General features: G+C 35.6%; 1 protein-coding gene across 1 annotated transcript in view; it reads left to right on the top strand.

Annotated features, from left to right (window-relative positions):
* The first annotated feature begins 879 nt into the window (after nt 1-879).
* LOC134846599 (FRAS1-related extracellular matrix protein 2-like) overlaps nt 880-17960 on the top strand; it is a 69369-nt gene continuing 52288 nt past the window's right edge. Inside the window, exons 1-5 of the mRNA XM_063863984.1 lie at nt 880-974; nt 6087-7341; nt 11180-12065; nt 12333-15362; nt 15640-16444. Coding sequence (XP_063720054.1) covers nt 6785-7341; nt 11180-12065; nt 12333-15362; nt 15640-16444 — 5278 coding nt within the window. The 5' untranslated portion in view covers nt 880-974; nt 6087-6784. The remainder of the gene's footprint in view (nt 975-6086; nt 7342-11179; nt 12066-12332; nt 15363-15639; nt 16445-17960) is intronic.

The following is a 17960-nucleotide window of genomic DNA, read 5'->3' as shown; positions in this document are numbered from 1 at the left end:
ATGAAGAAAATCAACTATTTTTGACAGTATGTTTGATAACAATCAATCAGGTCTTTGCGTTTTCATGGTTACTCTCATTTTTTTGTTTTTGACATATGAAAATTGCCTTAAAACGGTAGAAAAAAATGCATACAGCTGAAAATAGAGGGAAACATTTAAAACATAAAAAAATCACGAGTTAGAAGAAGCATCAATTTGGCTCTGTCATCGCTGATTGTTCCAACCAATCGCTTTTTTTCCACTCAAATCTACTTCCACAAGTCAGAAATCAGATGGATTAAGTGGTGTATCATAATAAATCCATTTCAGTCGTGTTTCGAGCTGCAATAAAAAAATCTGAAAGCGTTTTATGGTTTTCATGGGTTGTTCTTTTATCGAAAAATATCTGTTGGTTTTTGCTTTTCAGGCCAATTTAATGTGAAGAGCGAACAGTTGATTTGGTTCTCTCGCATCACAAGTTTCGTTAAAAGACTGAAATAGTTATTTTTTACATGGTCAAATTGGTGTTGAACATGCCGTTAAGTTAAGGTTACTAGTAGCGCTCAATTTGGGTTAGGGGCATACTCAAAGCATGCAAAAAACATCATTCTAAAAAGATAAACTACTATGGCGTTTCATTTAAGTAAAAAGCTAAACTTATGAGGCTAGAAGTTCAAATGACGTTCGCAGTTCAAATTTTAGTTACCAAATTTGTGATTTTTTTCTTTGATGGTGCTCAGCTGTCGGCTCAACACGTATACTCAGTGGTAAAGCATAAAACACAGTTAGTTTGAGAATTAAGAGATGATATACGTTTTAATTCTCATACAATTTTAATTCATGTTTAAACGTTTATAGTTTATCAACCAATTACGAAACAATCAAATAGTTTTCACGTTTCATCTGCTTTTTATAGATTGATTTGGTCAGTTTTTGAAATGTTTTATTTTAACCTTTTATTTCGTTGGATATTCCATAGAATAAAAATGTAATAGGTAAGGACTTGACTTTTTCCAACGTTTTTTTTCATGTTTGCAGGAATGAATAAAAATGATTATTTATTCATGACTAAATATGCTTTGAAGTATTATTGAGAAGTGACTCTTTTTCTGGCCAAAAAAAACTGCTTTTGCCTCAAGAATAGCAATAAAAATTGCGAAAGTTTGCAATCGCGTTATTTGATTTTTATTGACAACAATTTTCCAATTGCTTGAAATCTTTTCATTTTTTAATTGTTTGTTTTTGCAAGGATTTAAAAATTTGAGCCGAGGCATTGAATGGAACATATTTTGTTTCGATTTTTGAAGAAGGTGCTTTTTACTTTAAAAAAATTCGATTTATTATTTATCTTTAATTTTTTAGTGTTGTTTTGAAAGTTCAATTTTCACTTTATTTTATTGCGAACGAACTCGAAAGTCTCTACACGAAGTTAAAATGTAAATTAAGCTTATTTGGGGAGATTTTTCCGTTTTTGGCCGGGGGTGATTTATTGGGCATATTGTGCTGAAATACTTTCTGATTCCTGGGTTTAACTGCTTGCAATTAAATGAGGACATTTTGTTCATACATGAACTTGTGCTGGCGCGTTAAACGAAAAAATAAAAAATCAGAAATGCAGGTAAGCCTTCAGGCTACATAAAAATGAAGTACAACTGATCAGTGCAATTTGAGTGGATTTAAAAGTGCCCCTTCTTAGCAGTCTAAAGTGGTTTGATTTCTACCGTATACATTACAAACGAAATACAGTTGAAATTTTTATTCCCTTGTCCCAAGATGCCCAAGTTGCATTGCGCCACTGTTCAACACGATTTGCCATTGTTTTAACCCAAATTGAGCCCGGTTTATATCTATTATAGGCACCGATATTTCAGCCCAAAAAGTTACCCGACTTCCGCTTTTAGTCCTTGAGGGTAAGTGGACAACTATTTTTCATCATCTAAAATGTATTTTTTGTAATGATAACTACAATCTACTACTTGATTTTCATATCGCGTATTGAAATTCGAGCCGTGTGAGAAATAAATTGATAATTTTTTTTGATAACTTTCTTTTGCCATCTGGAGTTTGTGAACCAAAAAGTTTACACTAAATCTCATGAGCGACCATTTGTGCCACCAAATTTTAGACGGAGATTATGGACAGATCTAGAATTTTCTCGAGCAGGCGGGTTTTCAAATTTTTCGTATGCCGTTTTTGCCTAATGCTTTAATGCCAATTTTGATGTCATCAAAATAGTTTTCGTCTGCAGGTCTTTTAAAAATAAGTTATGAGCAATTGAAAATTAACCCATTGGGCTTAGTAATGTTGGTTTTATGTCGAGTTTTCAATGCATGCAAAAAACCCACTCGGTTTTATTCAAGCTACTACAGCTTATAAGAATTTTCTCCCCCTCTCTCAAAAACCGTGATCATTTTCCTTCTTGAATTTTTAAATTTTTGACAGGAAAGCAATTATTTGCCGCTGTTATAATTTTCGCACTAACTCTGCTGCACCTAATGCAGCAGATCCATGCCTCAGAAAATTTTGTGTTTTTGTCTAGTGATCAATTTTTGTTTTGATTTCGAAAAAAAAACGAAATACATCTTCACTCAGAGTGTTTTTTCTGTATATTTATTAATGGTGTTGACTGATTTGTAATAATATCTTAAAGACATATTGTGATCACTCGCAGCACTAGACAGGCCAAAAAAATGAAAAACTAAGGGAATGTTTTATTACCACAGAACAGAAGGCTGCTCGTATCAAGGCAACGCCATGAATGTTCCGGTTTCCCTTTATAGGTATCTTTACTTGAGTTTTCCTGCTAAAAATTGGCAAAACTTTTTTAAAAAGTTGGGGAAAAAAGTAGGGCGGGACCGGCTACGGCCACCTGACTGACATCCCCTTTCCCCGCCGTTGGTACTGCATTGAGTACGGCCCGGGGTCAAAACCTGACCGCAAGTAAATAGTTTGTTGATTTTGAGCCCAAATTTTGATATTTTTAAGATAAATTTAAAATTTTTTATCTAAAAGTGTTATTTCGAAAGCAATAGAAAGAAAACGAGAAAATGTATTCCGTTCATCAAAGATTTGAAAAATTGAAAGTAAATCTGGAGTAGCAGCAAACAAATTCACGTGCATTAAGCTACTTGAGCCAAAAAGCAAGCGCTCGCTACTTGTCAACTCCGCTACTTGTTTAAAACTCATTATCTGATTGTCGTTTTTCTTAAGTTTTGACTCGTCTTTTATTGCTGGTTGAATTTTGTTGTCAGTGTCAATCTCAGTTTTTTTTCGTGTTGAATCTTTGAGTGCGCAATTTAATTACTTGTCCAAAAAGTTTTGATATGAGGCAATAAGCTGAACTAATATGATACAACAAACCGCTAGAAAATTTTTGATGGAATTAGATTTTTTTGAAAAAAAAATTTTCTGGTCATAAAACAAAAACAAACTGAATTTTTTAAAGATTGAAATAGACAGAGCGGCCCAAAATCGAAATTGCTGGCTATAGTTTTTCCTTTTTTGTTCGCTTCATAAAAAAAACGTCGGTTTTTTTTATAAACGGTTTACTTGACATTTTCCGCACCCCAAAATGCAAAATGCAATTGATGCTATTTTAGGACTCAAAATTTTAGTTTACCAGGTGTAAATTTTTTTTCGGTGGTCAAATTCTGTTGCAAGTGCAAATGCTCGAAAAAATGGTCTAATTTTGTTGCAAAAAATACTTAACGATAAGTTTTTTATTTCAAAATTTTAATTCCACCGTGAATTTTTTTCAAAGATTTCACTGGATTTTTTAATAAGTACTGCCATTATGGTATCTGACAAAAAATCACTGTTAGTTGTAAGTAGATTTTTTTTATTTGGAAAAATGATGGTAGGTTGATCAACTAAAAATTTAATTTCTGTTTGATCACTCCCAATTGTTTCTAACGACTCGGTCACCTCAAAAAACTTTTTGCTAATACCATTGATATTAATGGATTATAATAAATTTTTGAGAAGAAACTAATCCATTAAATCCAATACAGATGTACAGATGTAAAATTCAGACCACAAAACTGGTTTATTTGACATTGTAATCGATAATTTTCTTTAAAAATATGATCTATTATATCCAATTTAATCAGTTTTTGTCCATTTTTTGGCACTACAATCAAATTTTTTATCAAGATAAGCCATAATAATCGACCACAAAGAATTGTTTTGGATTATATCAATGTAAAATATATTAAGATTAGAATCCATTTTTGATGAATTATAATCGGTTAATTTGTAACTCTATAGATACTGACTATTAAATGTCCAAATAATCGATCATGATCAATCGACAATTTGTAACTCTATAGATACTGACTATTAAATGTCCAAAAAATCGATCATGATCAATCGACGCTTGGTATGGGTATAAAGCAAGTTTGAGCGGAGCGCGAGGAGAAAAAACGGAATTTTTGGTCAATTTCGACAAAGTAGGGGTCTTTTTAAAATGGAGTTTGGAAACTCACTTTGGGTGACCTTAAAAATTAAGACAAAACTTTTCAAAATTTTTATAAACAAAATGACCAATGTGTGACAAAATAAAATGACAAAAAAAAACAATTTAAAAACAAAATGACCGATATGACAGAATTAAATGACAAAGAAAACTATCCGCCCCTCTTTCGAAAAAATTTTAAATCCACTCCTGGATCTACGGTTTTCATTTTCAGAATCGATTGGTCAGATCCCGCAAGCCCATCAAGGTCAATATATTTATAGTTGACTCAATGCAAACTAGAAATGAAAAACCAATTGATCAAAAATTCTATTTCAAGTTCTGTTTCTCCCTTACTTTATTTGTTTTTCAAACCGCTGCAACTCAATTCATATTGTCTAAATTTCACTGAGTAAAGAAAAACAAAAAAGTGCAAAAAAGTGACGAAATATTGATGGTAAAGTAAATAAGTTGGAATTAGCTCTGCGTGGCTCTTTGTGGTATAGATGCCGTAGGATTGGCCAATTTGGTACTATTTCCTCTACTTCCATTTTTTCTGGAATATATTGGCGCGATTTTTCTCTCTTCTTAACTGAAGACAGAATAGAAGAGAAATCACTTTGTGCCTCGTATTTCCTTACTTATTCTTCCTTTCCTCCTCAGTCGTTCCTCCTCTTTTCCTGAATAAATAGGATCAATATTTTAATCTTCAATTTGGCCTCCTTGTGGAGAAAAGTCGCGCCTATGTACAATTGTGAGTGTTTTTGTTGATAATTTGCCAAAATCTACGTTTTTCCTTCTTTTTCGAACAACAAATAAAATCAATCAAAATGTCAGCAGAAAAACTGACATAATCGTAATTCATGCGAGTTCAAATCGTAAGAAAAAAAATTGTTTTTTCATAATCTATTTCATTTATAATTAGAAAATGTAGTTTAACTAGAGCAAATTCGTGTTTTTAATCAGTAAATGTTCTTAGGGTGTGATGTTGCGTGATTTCCCGTATTTGAAGTGCAAAATGGGTGTTATTTCATTATACTAAGTAGATATGTTTTGGATGGTCTAGTCCAAAGTCTAGATATTTTTGTCGCGCCTTCATCAAAATCCATAAAGTCGAGACTTCGAGACGCCATCTTCTTTTTTAATATTTTCAACAGATTTCTCGGATCTTTATGATGATTTCTTAGACCAGTAGCTCTTAGAAAAATGAAATTTAACTGAAAAATTTTCCAGTTTTGCAAACTTTTTTGAGAGTTTCTATGCACCAAGCTGCTCTTTCAAAATCCTTTTTGAGTTATTATATGCAACAAACTGTTTTTTTTCGCATTTTTTCATTAAAAAAATTGCCTCGGTGTCATTTTGCGAATGACAATACTTGCGAAAATGTAGGTTGTTTGACAACTTAATGAAAGCTAGATATTAATTTGCTCCCATTGTTGAAAATAGCCTTGTTTCTGATAAGTCAAGCATGATATCTCTTTTGAGTGTTGATATTGAAATCAAGTTGCCAATTGCAGATTAAGTTGTTTTTGTATTCACAGTCATTTTTGTAAGTGACCCCGACGTAATCGGTTCCGATGATTATCAGCTTAACAGACCGCGAAGTTAGAATAAGAGCCGATTTACCATTGCTAAATTACATGTTTTGTTTCAGAATACAGCAAGCTGTCAAAAGCAATTTCGGACCAAGAGCGTGAAAAGTACTTCCAGTTCATACAAACTCACTTTATAACACCAGCAGTTAAAATTCTACTGAGAAGTTTTATTTATCAAAATTCGAAATCTGCGGGACTTTCTTTGGCAGAATCAAAGTTTACCATTCATTGGTTCCCAGAAGGAGCCCTGCTTTGAATTTTATATATTTGCACCCAATGTTGGATTATTATTTCCATGGCTTTAATAAAATACCTGTTAGTAATATTAATTTATGGGTACTGAGTTGTAAACTATTATGACGATATAACTCAAAATAGCCGCTTATTATTCCAAAATTATTGTAGTTTCGATTTATTTATCGACACTGAGAAAACTATTACATGTCAACCTGGTTCCTGTAAAGTATTCATAAATATTTCTGGGCTCAAACTAATAGTGTTATAATCTCAGTTTGGGATCTTTTCGCATTTTAAATTTGCTTATCGAACCATTTTTTAAAAAGATCAATTCAAAAAATGTGACATCAACAGAACCAAAGCAAATTTCGTTGATACTTCTTTTCCCGTTCCTGTGATTCAACTCTAGTTTACTAATCTTTCCAGTCAACAATTTTTAATAAAAGTTTATTTTACCCAAGTTCAAATAATTTTTATAACTACATTCGAGATATCTTTTTGATAAAACGACCCTAAAAAGATGATTTTTTCGTCTCGCAGCTATTCGCTTTACCTCCTCAAAACTTTATTATTTTTGCTGTCAATTTGGTGCCATATTTGGATTGTCAGTGGGCAAGAAAGGAATATTTATTTCAACCCGCTAATCGCAACCCAACCCGAACTCACAGTTCCACAAGGAGCCGTCGCCAACTTATCTCACGCCAGTTTGCCGATTACTTATTCGGCCGAAGAAAAATGCACAGTTTACGTGAAGCAAAATGATGTCATCACTAGAAAATTCGGCCAATTGACCAAGACCATGTTTAGTTGCGAGAATATCCGTTCTGTACAATTCCACCATTTCGGAGCCGAGTTTCCGCGAAAGGCGAATATTAAACTTCGTATCCAATACGAGAACAGGGCGGGTAGAAAGGTCTATCCGACAACGCTCCTCGTTACGGTATCTACGCCGAAGCTTTATTTAGCATACCCAAGCGCCGATTTGAAAAGCGATCCTACAATTTTGGCTGTGAATTCTCTGAATGCTATTTCACAGACTCTTTCGATGAGACACATTTCAATTGTGGATCGACCTGCGTAAGTCAACCTTATTTTGTCATGTTGAATTTTAGGATTTAAAAGAATTTTTTGCTACTCTCGCAAACGGAAGTATCAAATGAAAATATTTAAAATCTGAAGTGTTAGAATTGTACTTTAAAATCGTATCATTGACTCAGTTTTTGTTCGTTCTAGTCATATTTGTTTTGTACCTAGTCGGTGAATAGAAACTTACTCAGAGTGACAGATTTTAACATATATTAGTTTTTACGCTTAGGATTTAAAAGAATTTTTTGCTACTCTCGCAAACGGAAGTATCAAATGAAAATATTTAAAATCTGAAGTGTTAGAATTGTACTTTAAAATCGTATCATTGACTCAGTTTTTGTTCGTTCTAGTCATATTTGTTTTGTACTTAGTTTCTTTTATATGCAATAAAAATAGTAGAAAGGGATATCGGAGTCAATATTTGAGAGTAAAAATATCAATTGCGGTTGTATCGCATGGTGTAAATCCAACTTTCGCTCTGACCGAAGGGGCGGGATTTATAAGTTATATTACAGGCAAAGTAAAAACCCTGCAGTACTCAAGTTGTCCTTTTCAGCTGTGTGCTTTCGCACAAGGACACAAAATTCGCTAAAATGGAAAAAGGTCAAGTTTGATTGAGCAGTTTTCAAAATTAAAATTACACATATCTTTTACTTCGGTAATGCTGAGGTTGGAATCTTTTTATAGCATTAGAAAAGAAAACAAGACTGCTCATATCAGGGTAAAGCCCTGAATGTTCCGACTGCCTTTCAACTTCTATGGAGCAGTAATAACTTGAAAAATTAAATGTAAAAAAAATAAACTAATTTTTTTTTAATTTTCGATTTTTTTTCATTTTGTGAAGTACAAAATGATAGATTTCGCTCTAATTAACAAATCAATTATGGCAAATAAGCTTACTTGAACCAATTTGGAACGATTTCTAAGACGGAACAAAAACGGTTCACTAAGTTAAGTAATTTCTCTTGAAATCAGTGATGATCCATATAACCATCTGTTTAACAAATTTATTTAAGCATTAGGTTAAAAAATAGTTTGTTAAACTGATTCATCCAATAACTAATTGGTTATACCGATTGGTGAAAAACGTCCTCATCTCGGCTTATACATTAGCTTTTCAGGAATGCATTGTGAATCTCAGTAAGGCCAAGAAATCATAACGTTTTTACCACGCCACTCCAAGCCTTCACTCAGTCATGTTCCTTCAATCAATAAGTGGCAATTTAAGCAATTTAAAATATTTGCTAACGTCCGTAAAAACTCGCATGTCGTATGCTCTCAAAAATGCATCGTGTGAAAATACGTTGAAGAGTATTTATAGTTTTTTTTAACATATCTTAAAATCAAAACTGTTGTCACTGATTTTGGTTAAAAAATTTTAATTGGTTAATGCTAAAAGTTGCTCACAAAAGGCAAAGAAATTGAGCTTAAGTATGAAAATTTAGATGCTAATAGGATAAATTAGGCAAAAAAGAGTCTTTATAGCATTTTGGAGAGCTTTCAAAATCTATTTCGTCGACCTAAAAGCCACTGGATAATAAAATGTTATATCAGTTAAATCAAAATTACCAATCAACTCCCATTTTTGTCCACTCCTCTTTTCCTTGTAATAATTTGCAAAAATTGAAATCTTTTCATTGATTTTTCTCAACACTGAGAGAAGAGAGAAGTTTTGTGTACAAACATTTTAGACTTCAAATCACGACTGAAAGCGCTTAAATATAATATCACACTCGACTATCCTGCATTTTTGTTGCTAACTTTATATCAAAATCGGACCAAGTTAACATCCTCCCCCCGAAACAAGTTTAGGGGGGAGGATGTTAACTTGGTTCTAAGTTGGTAATTTTCAGCCAATCAGAATCGAGCATTTTACATGCAGCGCTTAGCAAATTTAATTTAAACTATGCGCTGGGGTGGAGGATCTTAACTTGGTCTATTTGGGGGGGGGGGGGGGGGGGAGGAGGATGTTAACTTGATCCTCAAAATCAAACTATACATCTAAGGCTAGAAAAACTCAATTAAAATCACAGACTGTATTTTTTTCAATCTGGTTTTTGTTTTTAAATTTTTTGGAAGGTTTCTTTATTTTTACAAATTCTTTTTGCGGTTGTTTGTGCTTATCTAAATTTCCGAAACTAACCCACTTTTTCAAGATTGGATACAGGTTAAAAAATGCTTTTTCGTTTCGACCTTTTATGTTCCGAAATAAAAGTAACTGCGGCTTAGCGCATTTTTTCGCACGCGGGTAATTAAAAAACTGGTGCGAATTATTCCAATTTTTGGGTTTATCTACAACAGGAGAGCCCTCAAATAAAACATTACCAAATTATTTTTCTAGAACAGTTTCACCATATGCGAATATTTGTACGCTGCCCAACAAAACGACAGAATTTTTGAAAAAGAAAACACTTCTTTTGTTTTTTTTTGCATTGATAACCGTGATCAGAGCGTTGTCAATTCTATTCTGTAAAACTTTTTCTTGCCACCGCTAATAATTCGAAATTTTTCAGTCTGAAATTTGATTAGGGGTGGATTTAGGGGGGAGTGGGGGTGCGGACGCCGCCCTCTCAGGGATTCGACACCCTGCCGACCTATAGGGTCTGCCCTATGAACTATTTTGCGATATCCATTTTTTGCTTGACAGACCCCAAAATTTTTTAAAGGCGCCTTGGGCGCCAATTTATACTAGTTGTGAGGAGCGCGCGCCAAAAAAAAAGGGTTTTTTGGTCAAAAATTTCCAAAAAGTGCCTAAAAGCGCTTTTTTTGGTTTTTTGGCCTGCTTTTTCAAAATTTTGCCTGCGGCGCAGAAAATTTTGCCAAACCAGGGTCTTTTAAGTTTTTGGGAGAACTGGAAAAATCAATTTGGTCGACCTAAAAAAAGATCGACAGAATTTTTCAAAAATTATGAAAATCTGAAAATCCAAAAAAAAAAGAATCCAAAGTGCTTTCTCACTCCGGGCATGGTCGAAACAAATAAATAGTGAGATATAAAACCGAGTTTTCAGGATAGATTAACGTTAATAGATATAGTATCTTCATTGAGCGAGGTATATGCTATCTATCTATTAGGGACAGTGATGGGCCCGGGGCGGAAAACTCTGCCCCCAAAGTGTACCCCCTTTGGTACTATTTTACGACATTCATTTTTGGTCGACTAATCTTAAAATTTTTCTTTGGGCGCTTTTGGTTCCAGTATACACTCAACTTGAGGGGAATGTGAGCTTGCCGAGTTTTCTCCTTTAATTCAGGGATTTGCGATTCATGAAATTTCAGAATCAGTTCAATTCCAATTCAACGCGGGCTTTCTTCCTTCAATTTATTTCAATTCTTGAAATCAGAGGCATAAAAACGCAGTATACTTTCTAGTAAATTAACAACTCCCAGAAATTTTTTTAAGTTTTCTAAAAAAAAAACCAGAAGTATTCACTCGTCTTTTCAGGTTTTTCTAGAAGCGCTCGGAGATTTTAAATAAATCTGTTTGAGTTCGTAAACACTTTCGTTGGACACCTAAAAATTTCAGAAAATGCTGCAATCTGATTGTCTGGAAGAAAAAAAATTCCAACCCAGTTCAATGAAATTTCAATTCAATTCTGTTCGCTAAAATCAATTCAATGCCTTAGTGTTTCAAAGTATCGCACATCCTTTTTATGTAATAATTCTAGGATGCCTTTCAAAATCGGTTGTCATTCGTTTTATGCTCATCTGCGAGCAATTCAAGTAACGATTAAGGACTTACTTAGTACAGAAATAGATGAAAAAACATAGGTTCAATGGTCTAGGTAAAACTAATGCTTCTTATTTATTCCTTATCACTTTGTTGTTTCAGTTGTCGAATTGCCATCAACTACAGACTAAACGGAATGTATCCTCAGTTTGGCTCAATCCAGGGTGACAAACTTGGCGGCACTCTTCTCTCGTGTGAGAAATTTCTCGACTCTGGCATCTTTTACAAACACGAGAAATCAGTCTCGGCTCAAGGCCGACAACTCGTGCCTGAATACGACTATATACCACTAGTCGTTGAAGGATACGCGGGGGACACCGGCGGGTCCAAATACGAATATTTCATGCTTCCGGTGAAACTTCCCGCGCGAGATCGTGATGCTAACGAACTTGATCGACCCCAAAAAGAAAGAGCGCCTCAAATACTTGAGTCTCAGTTTCAAGGGGAGTCTAACTTAGTTCCGATTACGTCACAGACACTTGCAGTCTCAGATTTGTTCACGGACTCGGACGAGATTGTGTTCAAAGTCGAAACGGAATCGGGTAATGAAAAACTGTTCATGAAATCCGGACGTCTCGTTTTTACAGACAACCCTGGTCAAGATGTTACGACGTTTACTCAAAAAGATGTGAAAGACCTCAAAATTGCATTCCAGCAGTACGATACTAGCCGAACGTCCATTGCGCATATTTATCTACGTGCCATAGATTCTCATGGTGTCAAATCTGAAAAGCTTGATCTGCAAATTAAAATTCGGCCAAAAAATCCTTTCGCTCCTGAAATAGTCACTAACGATGTTCTGATGGTGGATGAAGGGAAAACTGCGACGTTGTCTAACGTGATGCTTTCGGCTAAGTTGGCAAATCTTCCAGCTGAAAAGTTGAGACTGGATTTCAGGATTGTACAGCCAGGCCAGAGGAGTGGGAATTTCTTCGTAGACAGAAGGAGGCGGACCGACTTCACACTGAGTGACATTACGAATAATGCTGTGAGTTGATTATTGGGTAGAATTCATTTTTGAAAAGTTGCTAACACTCTAAAATTTTATCAAAAATAACATATTCGGTTAAGTTTCTATGTCAAAACAATGCATTTCAGTAACGTTTTAGAAATTTTCAATGGTTTTTATGATATCGAAATAATCATCCGAATGAACAAACTTTAGATACTTGCCACGATTGAAACAAACTTCAGTTCAAAAAAACAATGAAAGAAAAATTTTTATTATGAAAGCTATAGCTGCAAAGCATTTCAGGTGCAATACATACACGGAGGCGATGAAAGTGACTCTGACAACATTGTTCTTGAAATTGTTCAATCAGGAACCGAAGAGAACAAAACTCTCTGTCTTTTTCGGATCCTCGTCAAACCATCGGACGACCAAGCACCTTATCCGAACTTAGATCAACTTCTAGTCGAGATCTCACACGCTCAAAGTGCTATGCTTACTCTAGGACATTTACAATTCGCAGACGCCGACTCAAATTGGAACCAACTTGTGTTTAAACTTCGCTCACCTTTGCCAAACTTGATCACCGTAATAAGAAGAGAACCGTATAATATATTTTCTCGGATGCTCCCTCGTGAAGAAATACCAGAGTACTGGACTCAAGAGGATATTTTTCGAGGTACAATTTTTCTGAAATTTCGAGGAGGTTCCTCTGAAATTGAAAGGAGCGAGTATGTTCGGATAAGTGTCCAAGACCGCAACGCAATTCCTAATACTTCGACGTTTCAACTTCTCGTAAAAATTATACCAAAAGATGAGAACCCTCCAAAAGCAGCGTCTGAATGTTTGATGTATATGGATGTCATTGATTACCAGAAAACAGGGTTCACCAAATTTATGCTCTCGTATGTCGACGAGGGTTCGAAGGATCCCGCCGACATCCAGTACGAAGTGCTTCAGAAGCCCTACGATACAAACACTTTGAATCCTCTCAAAGCTGGGAGTTTAATTTTGCAAAGAAGCGACAGAACTGAAATAGCCCAAAAATTTACTCAGTTTGACATAAATAGCGGGTTTTTAAAGTTCCTTCCTCCGAGTTCAGAACGAGGAGTGACCACTCGTTTTATTGAGTTCGGATTTGCAGTTCAAGACAAATACTCAAACAAAATTTCAAATCAAGTTTTTTCGATCAATCTGAAAGCATTTGACAGACAACCTCCTCAAATTTTTACAGGAAACAAACGAATTTTACCTGGTGACGAGTTTCGAATTGATGACAAATTTTTGCACATTTATTCTGTGAATCCAAACAGTCGACCAAAAATTGAACTGGTAAAAGAGCCCTCACTGGGCGTCCTTTATTTAGACCGAGATGAACTCAAAACGAGTTTGAACCGTGTATTTTATATCGAGGATTTGAAAAACCAAGAGTTCAGGTATCGGAACAATATCGACGCGTTAAGCGGGAAAAGCGAAGAAGAAGATTCGTTCACGCTGTCAATCAACGACGGGGTCAATGTCCTAAACATTGACCTGTTCATAACTATTTCAGGCATGGGTCAATTCGTTACTGATGTGTACAGGAAAGACCAAAATCAAATTGCAATCAATATTTATGTCGCAGAAAATAAAGTTACGAATATTAATAATGCTGTTCACAGATATTTTCAGTCGGTTTTAAATATGACAACAAAGCGAAGCGTATATCGACGAGCTATCGAGGAACTTACCATGGGAAAATCTGGAGAAACTTGTTTCCTGAAAATGACCCGGGGTCCGAAAACAGAACCGAACGGTGCAAATTTATACGGACAACTGAAAAATAATTTCAAAAGTATCCGTACAAAGCCAATAGACTCGACGCAAACTAATATTCTCTCTTGCAATGATGCGGTCAATAGCCAAGTGTTATACCAAACTCACAACCATTTGGAAATTGGAGAGAAACCGAAAACAGACGAAATGGAATTTGACGTGTCTTTATTTGACGAAGGTTCAGAAGTCAGAATTGGGCAAAAGTTTATTCTTCGGGTTTATATTTTACCTGTTGACAGTGAAGAGCCTCAACTTCGGATTTTAAACGACGTGATAGTACCTGAAGGTCGTAAAAGCCGAGTCGGTAACGGGGTTCTACGAATCGACGACGGCGACACACCGAAGAACAAACTATTCTGCTTTGTGAGCCGCAAACCGGAGTTCGGCTATCTGATCGATCAGTCAAATTCGGCTACAAGTGATATTCCGATTAGTGCATTCAAGTATTCGGCTTTGGTATCCGATAAAATCTATTATGTCCAGAGCTTGCACACACATCGGATCAAAACGATTGAGCCTCAACACGACAAGTTCAAACTTCTGTGCACCGATTTTCAGAAGTCAAGTGCTGCTGACGTCATAATAAAAATTCAACCTCAACCTGATGAGTCGCCGAATTTAGAGGTCAAAATGCCACTCTCCTTGAATGAGGGCGGAACTATCAAGCTCGGGTATCCTTACTTCGCAGCTACAGATCGAGACCTCCCGAAAGAAAATTTGACATTAAACATAATCGTCCAGCCCAAATATGGCTACATTAAGCTCGAAAAAGTAATGCCGAATGGCCGATCTCAATCGAGTATAGTCGAGAGCTTCTCGGCTTCTCTCGTTGAGCAAGTTAACTCGGGTTCAGGTGGCCGAACGGAACGTGTGATATACCAACACGATGGATCCGAAAACTTCGAAGACTCGTTCAAGTTACAAGTAAAAGATGGCGGAACTATAACTGCAACTGGAACAATTCCAGTTAAGGTCACACCTTTGGATGACGAAAAACCAAGACTGATTACTCATAACGATTTGATTGTCAAGCCTGGGGATGTTAGGTATCTTACCACAAATACTCTCGATGCAGTTGACGAGGACTCTTCAGAGGAGAAAATAGCGTACCTGGTTAAGCAAACTCCCGTCCAGGGAAACATTGAGAAATGGGACTCTAATTCAGAAGTTTACCGGCCTTTGAGAATCGGTGACAGTTTCAGCCAACTTGACATTGAGCTTCAACATATTGTGAGATACTCGCAAACAGCGCCGGTTTCTAAAGAGCAAGTCAACGATGAAGTTATATTTGATATAACTGACGGTCTTAACACTCGATACGCGCAGCAGTTGCGCATTAAGATCCAGAATAAGGATTTTTTGGGTGAAAAAATAACAAAGACAATTTTGTTGCCGGCCAAGACTAACTCGACGGTGTTTGGCGACGACATTTTGCCAGTGATGGATCTGGACTTTGACGAGAAGAGACGTCAGATGTACTTCAGATTAAGTATTCCACCAGTCAATGGATTCTTAGCTCAGGTAACGAAAAAAAAAACAGTTCAAATTAGTAATATCGTAAATCGCAAAAAAAAAAATTGTTCTGGTTTTTGAAGAACGGCGGATTTTTTCTTTCGAGTGACAATGCTTTCAAGAAACCCTTAAGCTATTGAAACTTCTAGCTTTTCTTTTTCTAGCTTTTCTTAATTTCTAGAGAAAAATTTTTGCTTTGACTCTGAATATAAGGCTGGTTATGATTTAAGCGATTGCATATTAGATTGTACAAGTCAATCAATTAATCTCAGTTTAAACATTTCAGCTGGGTTCTACTCGACAGCCTTCAAACATCGACACCTTCAGTCGAGACCAAGTCAGATCAAAGCAAATTTTCTACTCTCACAACCCTTCTAAGAGGGTCCGAATGGACTGCATGAACATCGAACTGCTCGAAGACAGTCAATCGATGGACAAAACCGTTTTAATTCGACTGTTTCAAATTGTCATCATCGACGAAGCCGACGAGAGTCCGATTTTGACCTTGAAAAACATGACGATTCTCGAAGGTCAAGAAAAACCTCTCTCGGATTACATAATAGTTGACACGCGGAACCGACCTGCGCGAGACTTCTCTTTTATGGTCAACGTCAGTCCAATGAGTGGCGCATTACGTAATCGAAACATCGGTGCAAACGCTCGAGTTGGAATGTTTTCTTACGAGGACTTAGCTCAAGGTTACATAGTATATATCCACAATGGAAAAGAACCGAACGGGATTCCTGAAAGCATTAATTTGAAACTTATTGAAACGAATCCAAAAACAGCGGGCAATTTGAGGTTTTATACGCTACCAAATGTAACGAAACCCGGGAGTCCGTACTTTAAATTCCTAATAGAAGTCACCCCAGTTGATGATGAGCCCCCAAAAATGAAGTTCAGTGGTCCAACTAAAAACATGCACACCATAAATGGAAGACCTGGATTGATTCTCAGCAGTGAGTACATTATGGCGACTGACGAGGATACGGATCCAGAAGGCATCTTCTATGAAGTGACAAGGCTGCCGACATTTGGAGTCTTGTCCAAGACCGTTCATATGGATCAGATGATTACGAATTTTTCGCAAGGTTAGTGATCCAGCTTTATTCATGTGTCAATAATCGGTCAACCCAAAAAACATATTCAAATGGGATTCATTTCATCTGGATTCTTTGTTGAATATTTGACATTTGGTTTACTTCAGATTTTTTTGGCGTGTTTGGTTGAAAAAAATTATAAAATTGTGTGCTGAAAATGTGCTTAAAGTTCTTTGTTCTATTTTTTCATCTGCAAAGATAAGATGGTCGATACTTGCATGCCTACTGCGATTGAAACGATAGCAATTGTTCGGCAATCAAAATGACTGATTTATGAACAAAGAGCTAACACAATTCATTAAGTCTTCTTGAGTATCCATAAAACATATCTTATGAGTTAACGAATTGAACTTTAAGAGTCAAATTCGACACTATTGCTTTTCTCAAAGTGTGCAAACCAAATCTGTTATAACACAACGAAATGTTTATACGTAATCAAAATGCGCATGATCTAAAAACACAATTATATTTGAACGCTCGAGCGCAAAAATCATTCGATTGAATATTCAAAAAAGATTGAATATTCTTTGAACGACTCTGAACAAAACCTTAAAAGAAGCATATTCGATAGTATATAGTAAACAAGACTGCTCGTATCAGGGCGAAGCCCTGAATGTTCCGACTGCTTTTGAAGGTTTATGGAGCAGCAGTAATAACATAAAAACATTATATGAAACAAAATAAAATGAAATTTTTTTTTTCTAAAATTTGAAATTTTTTATAGAAATCATCCCCCCACACGCCATATAAAGTAGAAAAAGATAGTTTTCGTTCCTTGTAACACATCAATTATGGCAAATAAGCTTCGTTCAACCAATTTGGAACGATTTATGAGACTGATTAAACCTCCGCTTACGCGTTAATAGCGCGAAATATACCGCGCGTTAATTGTCCCAAATTGGTCAAAATGGCCAAAATGGCAATCTTTAAACCCTCATAACTTTACGAAAAAAGATCACAGGTGAAATATCTTTTCAAATTTAAGCTCAGGACAACAATACCTTTTGAATGATAAAAAAAAATTCCGGCAAAAATGGCTAGTTAAAAAGTCGAAATTTGTCTGAAGAAAAAAAAAACCCACCCCGAGCACAAATATTCCGTTACTTTCGTATCGAAAGTCGGAACAACAAGACTGCTCGTATCAGGGCAAAACCTGTTTCTGCCTCGTTTCGGTTCTGAGGTAGATCGGTTTCGGGTAGCTAACTGATTGACAACCTTTCATTTCATACGTGTCAATCCCTGAATGTTGCAACTGCCTTTTAAGGTTTATGGAGCAGTAATAACATTTAAAAAAAATGAATTTCATAAAATAAAATGAAAGTTTTTTTTAACTTAAAATTTTTTATGAAGAAAATAATCCCCCACACGTCGTATACAGTAGAAAAGAATAGATTTTGCTCCTTTTAACAAATCAATTATGGCATATAAGATACTTTCAACCAATTTAGAACGATTTTTAAGACGGATTAAATCTCCGCTTACGCGTTAATAGCGCGAAATATATCGC

This window comes from Symsagittifera roscoffensis, chromosome 5 (assembly GCF_963678635.1).
Source record: "Symsagittifera roscoffensis chromosome 5, txSymRosc1.1, whole genome shotgun sequence".
NCBI lineage: Eukaryota > Metazoa > Xenacoelomorpha > Acoela > Convolutidae > Symsagittifera > Symsagittifera roscoffensis.
The sequence above is the reverse complement of the archived record's forward strand: the minus strand, read 5'-3'. Positions and strand labels throughout refer to the sequence as shown.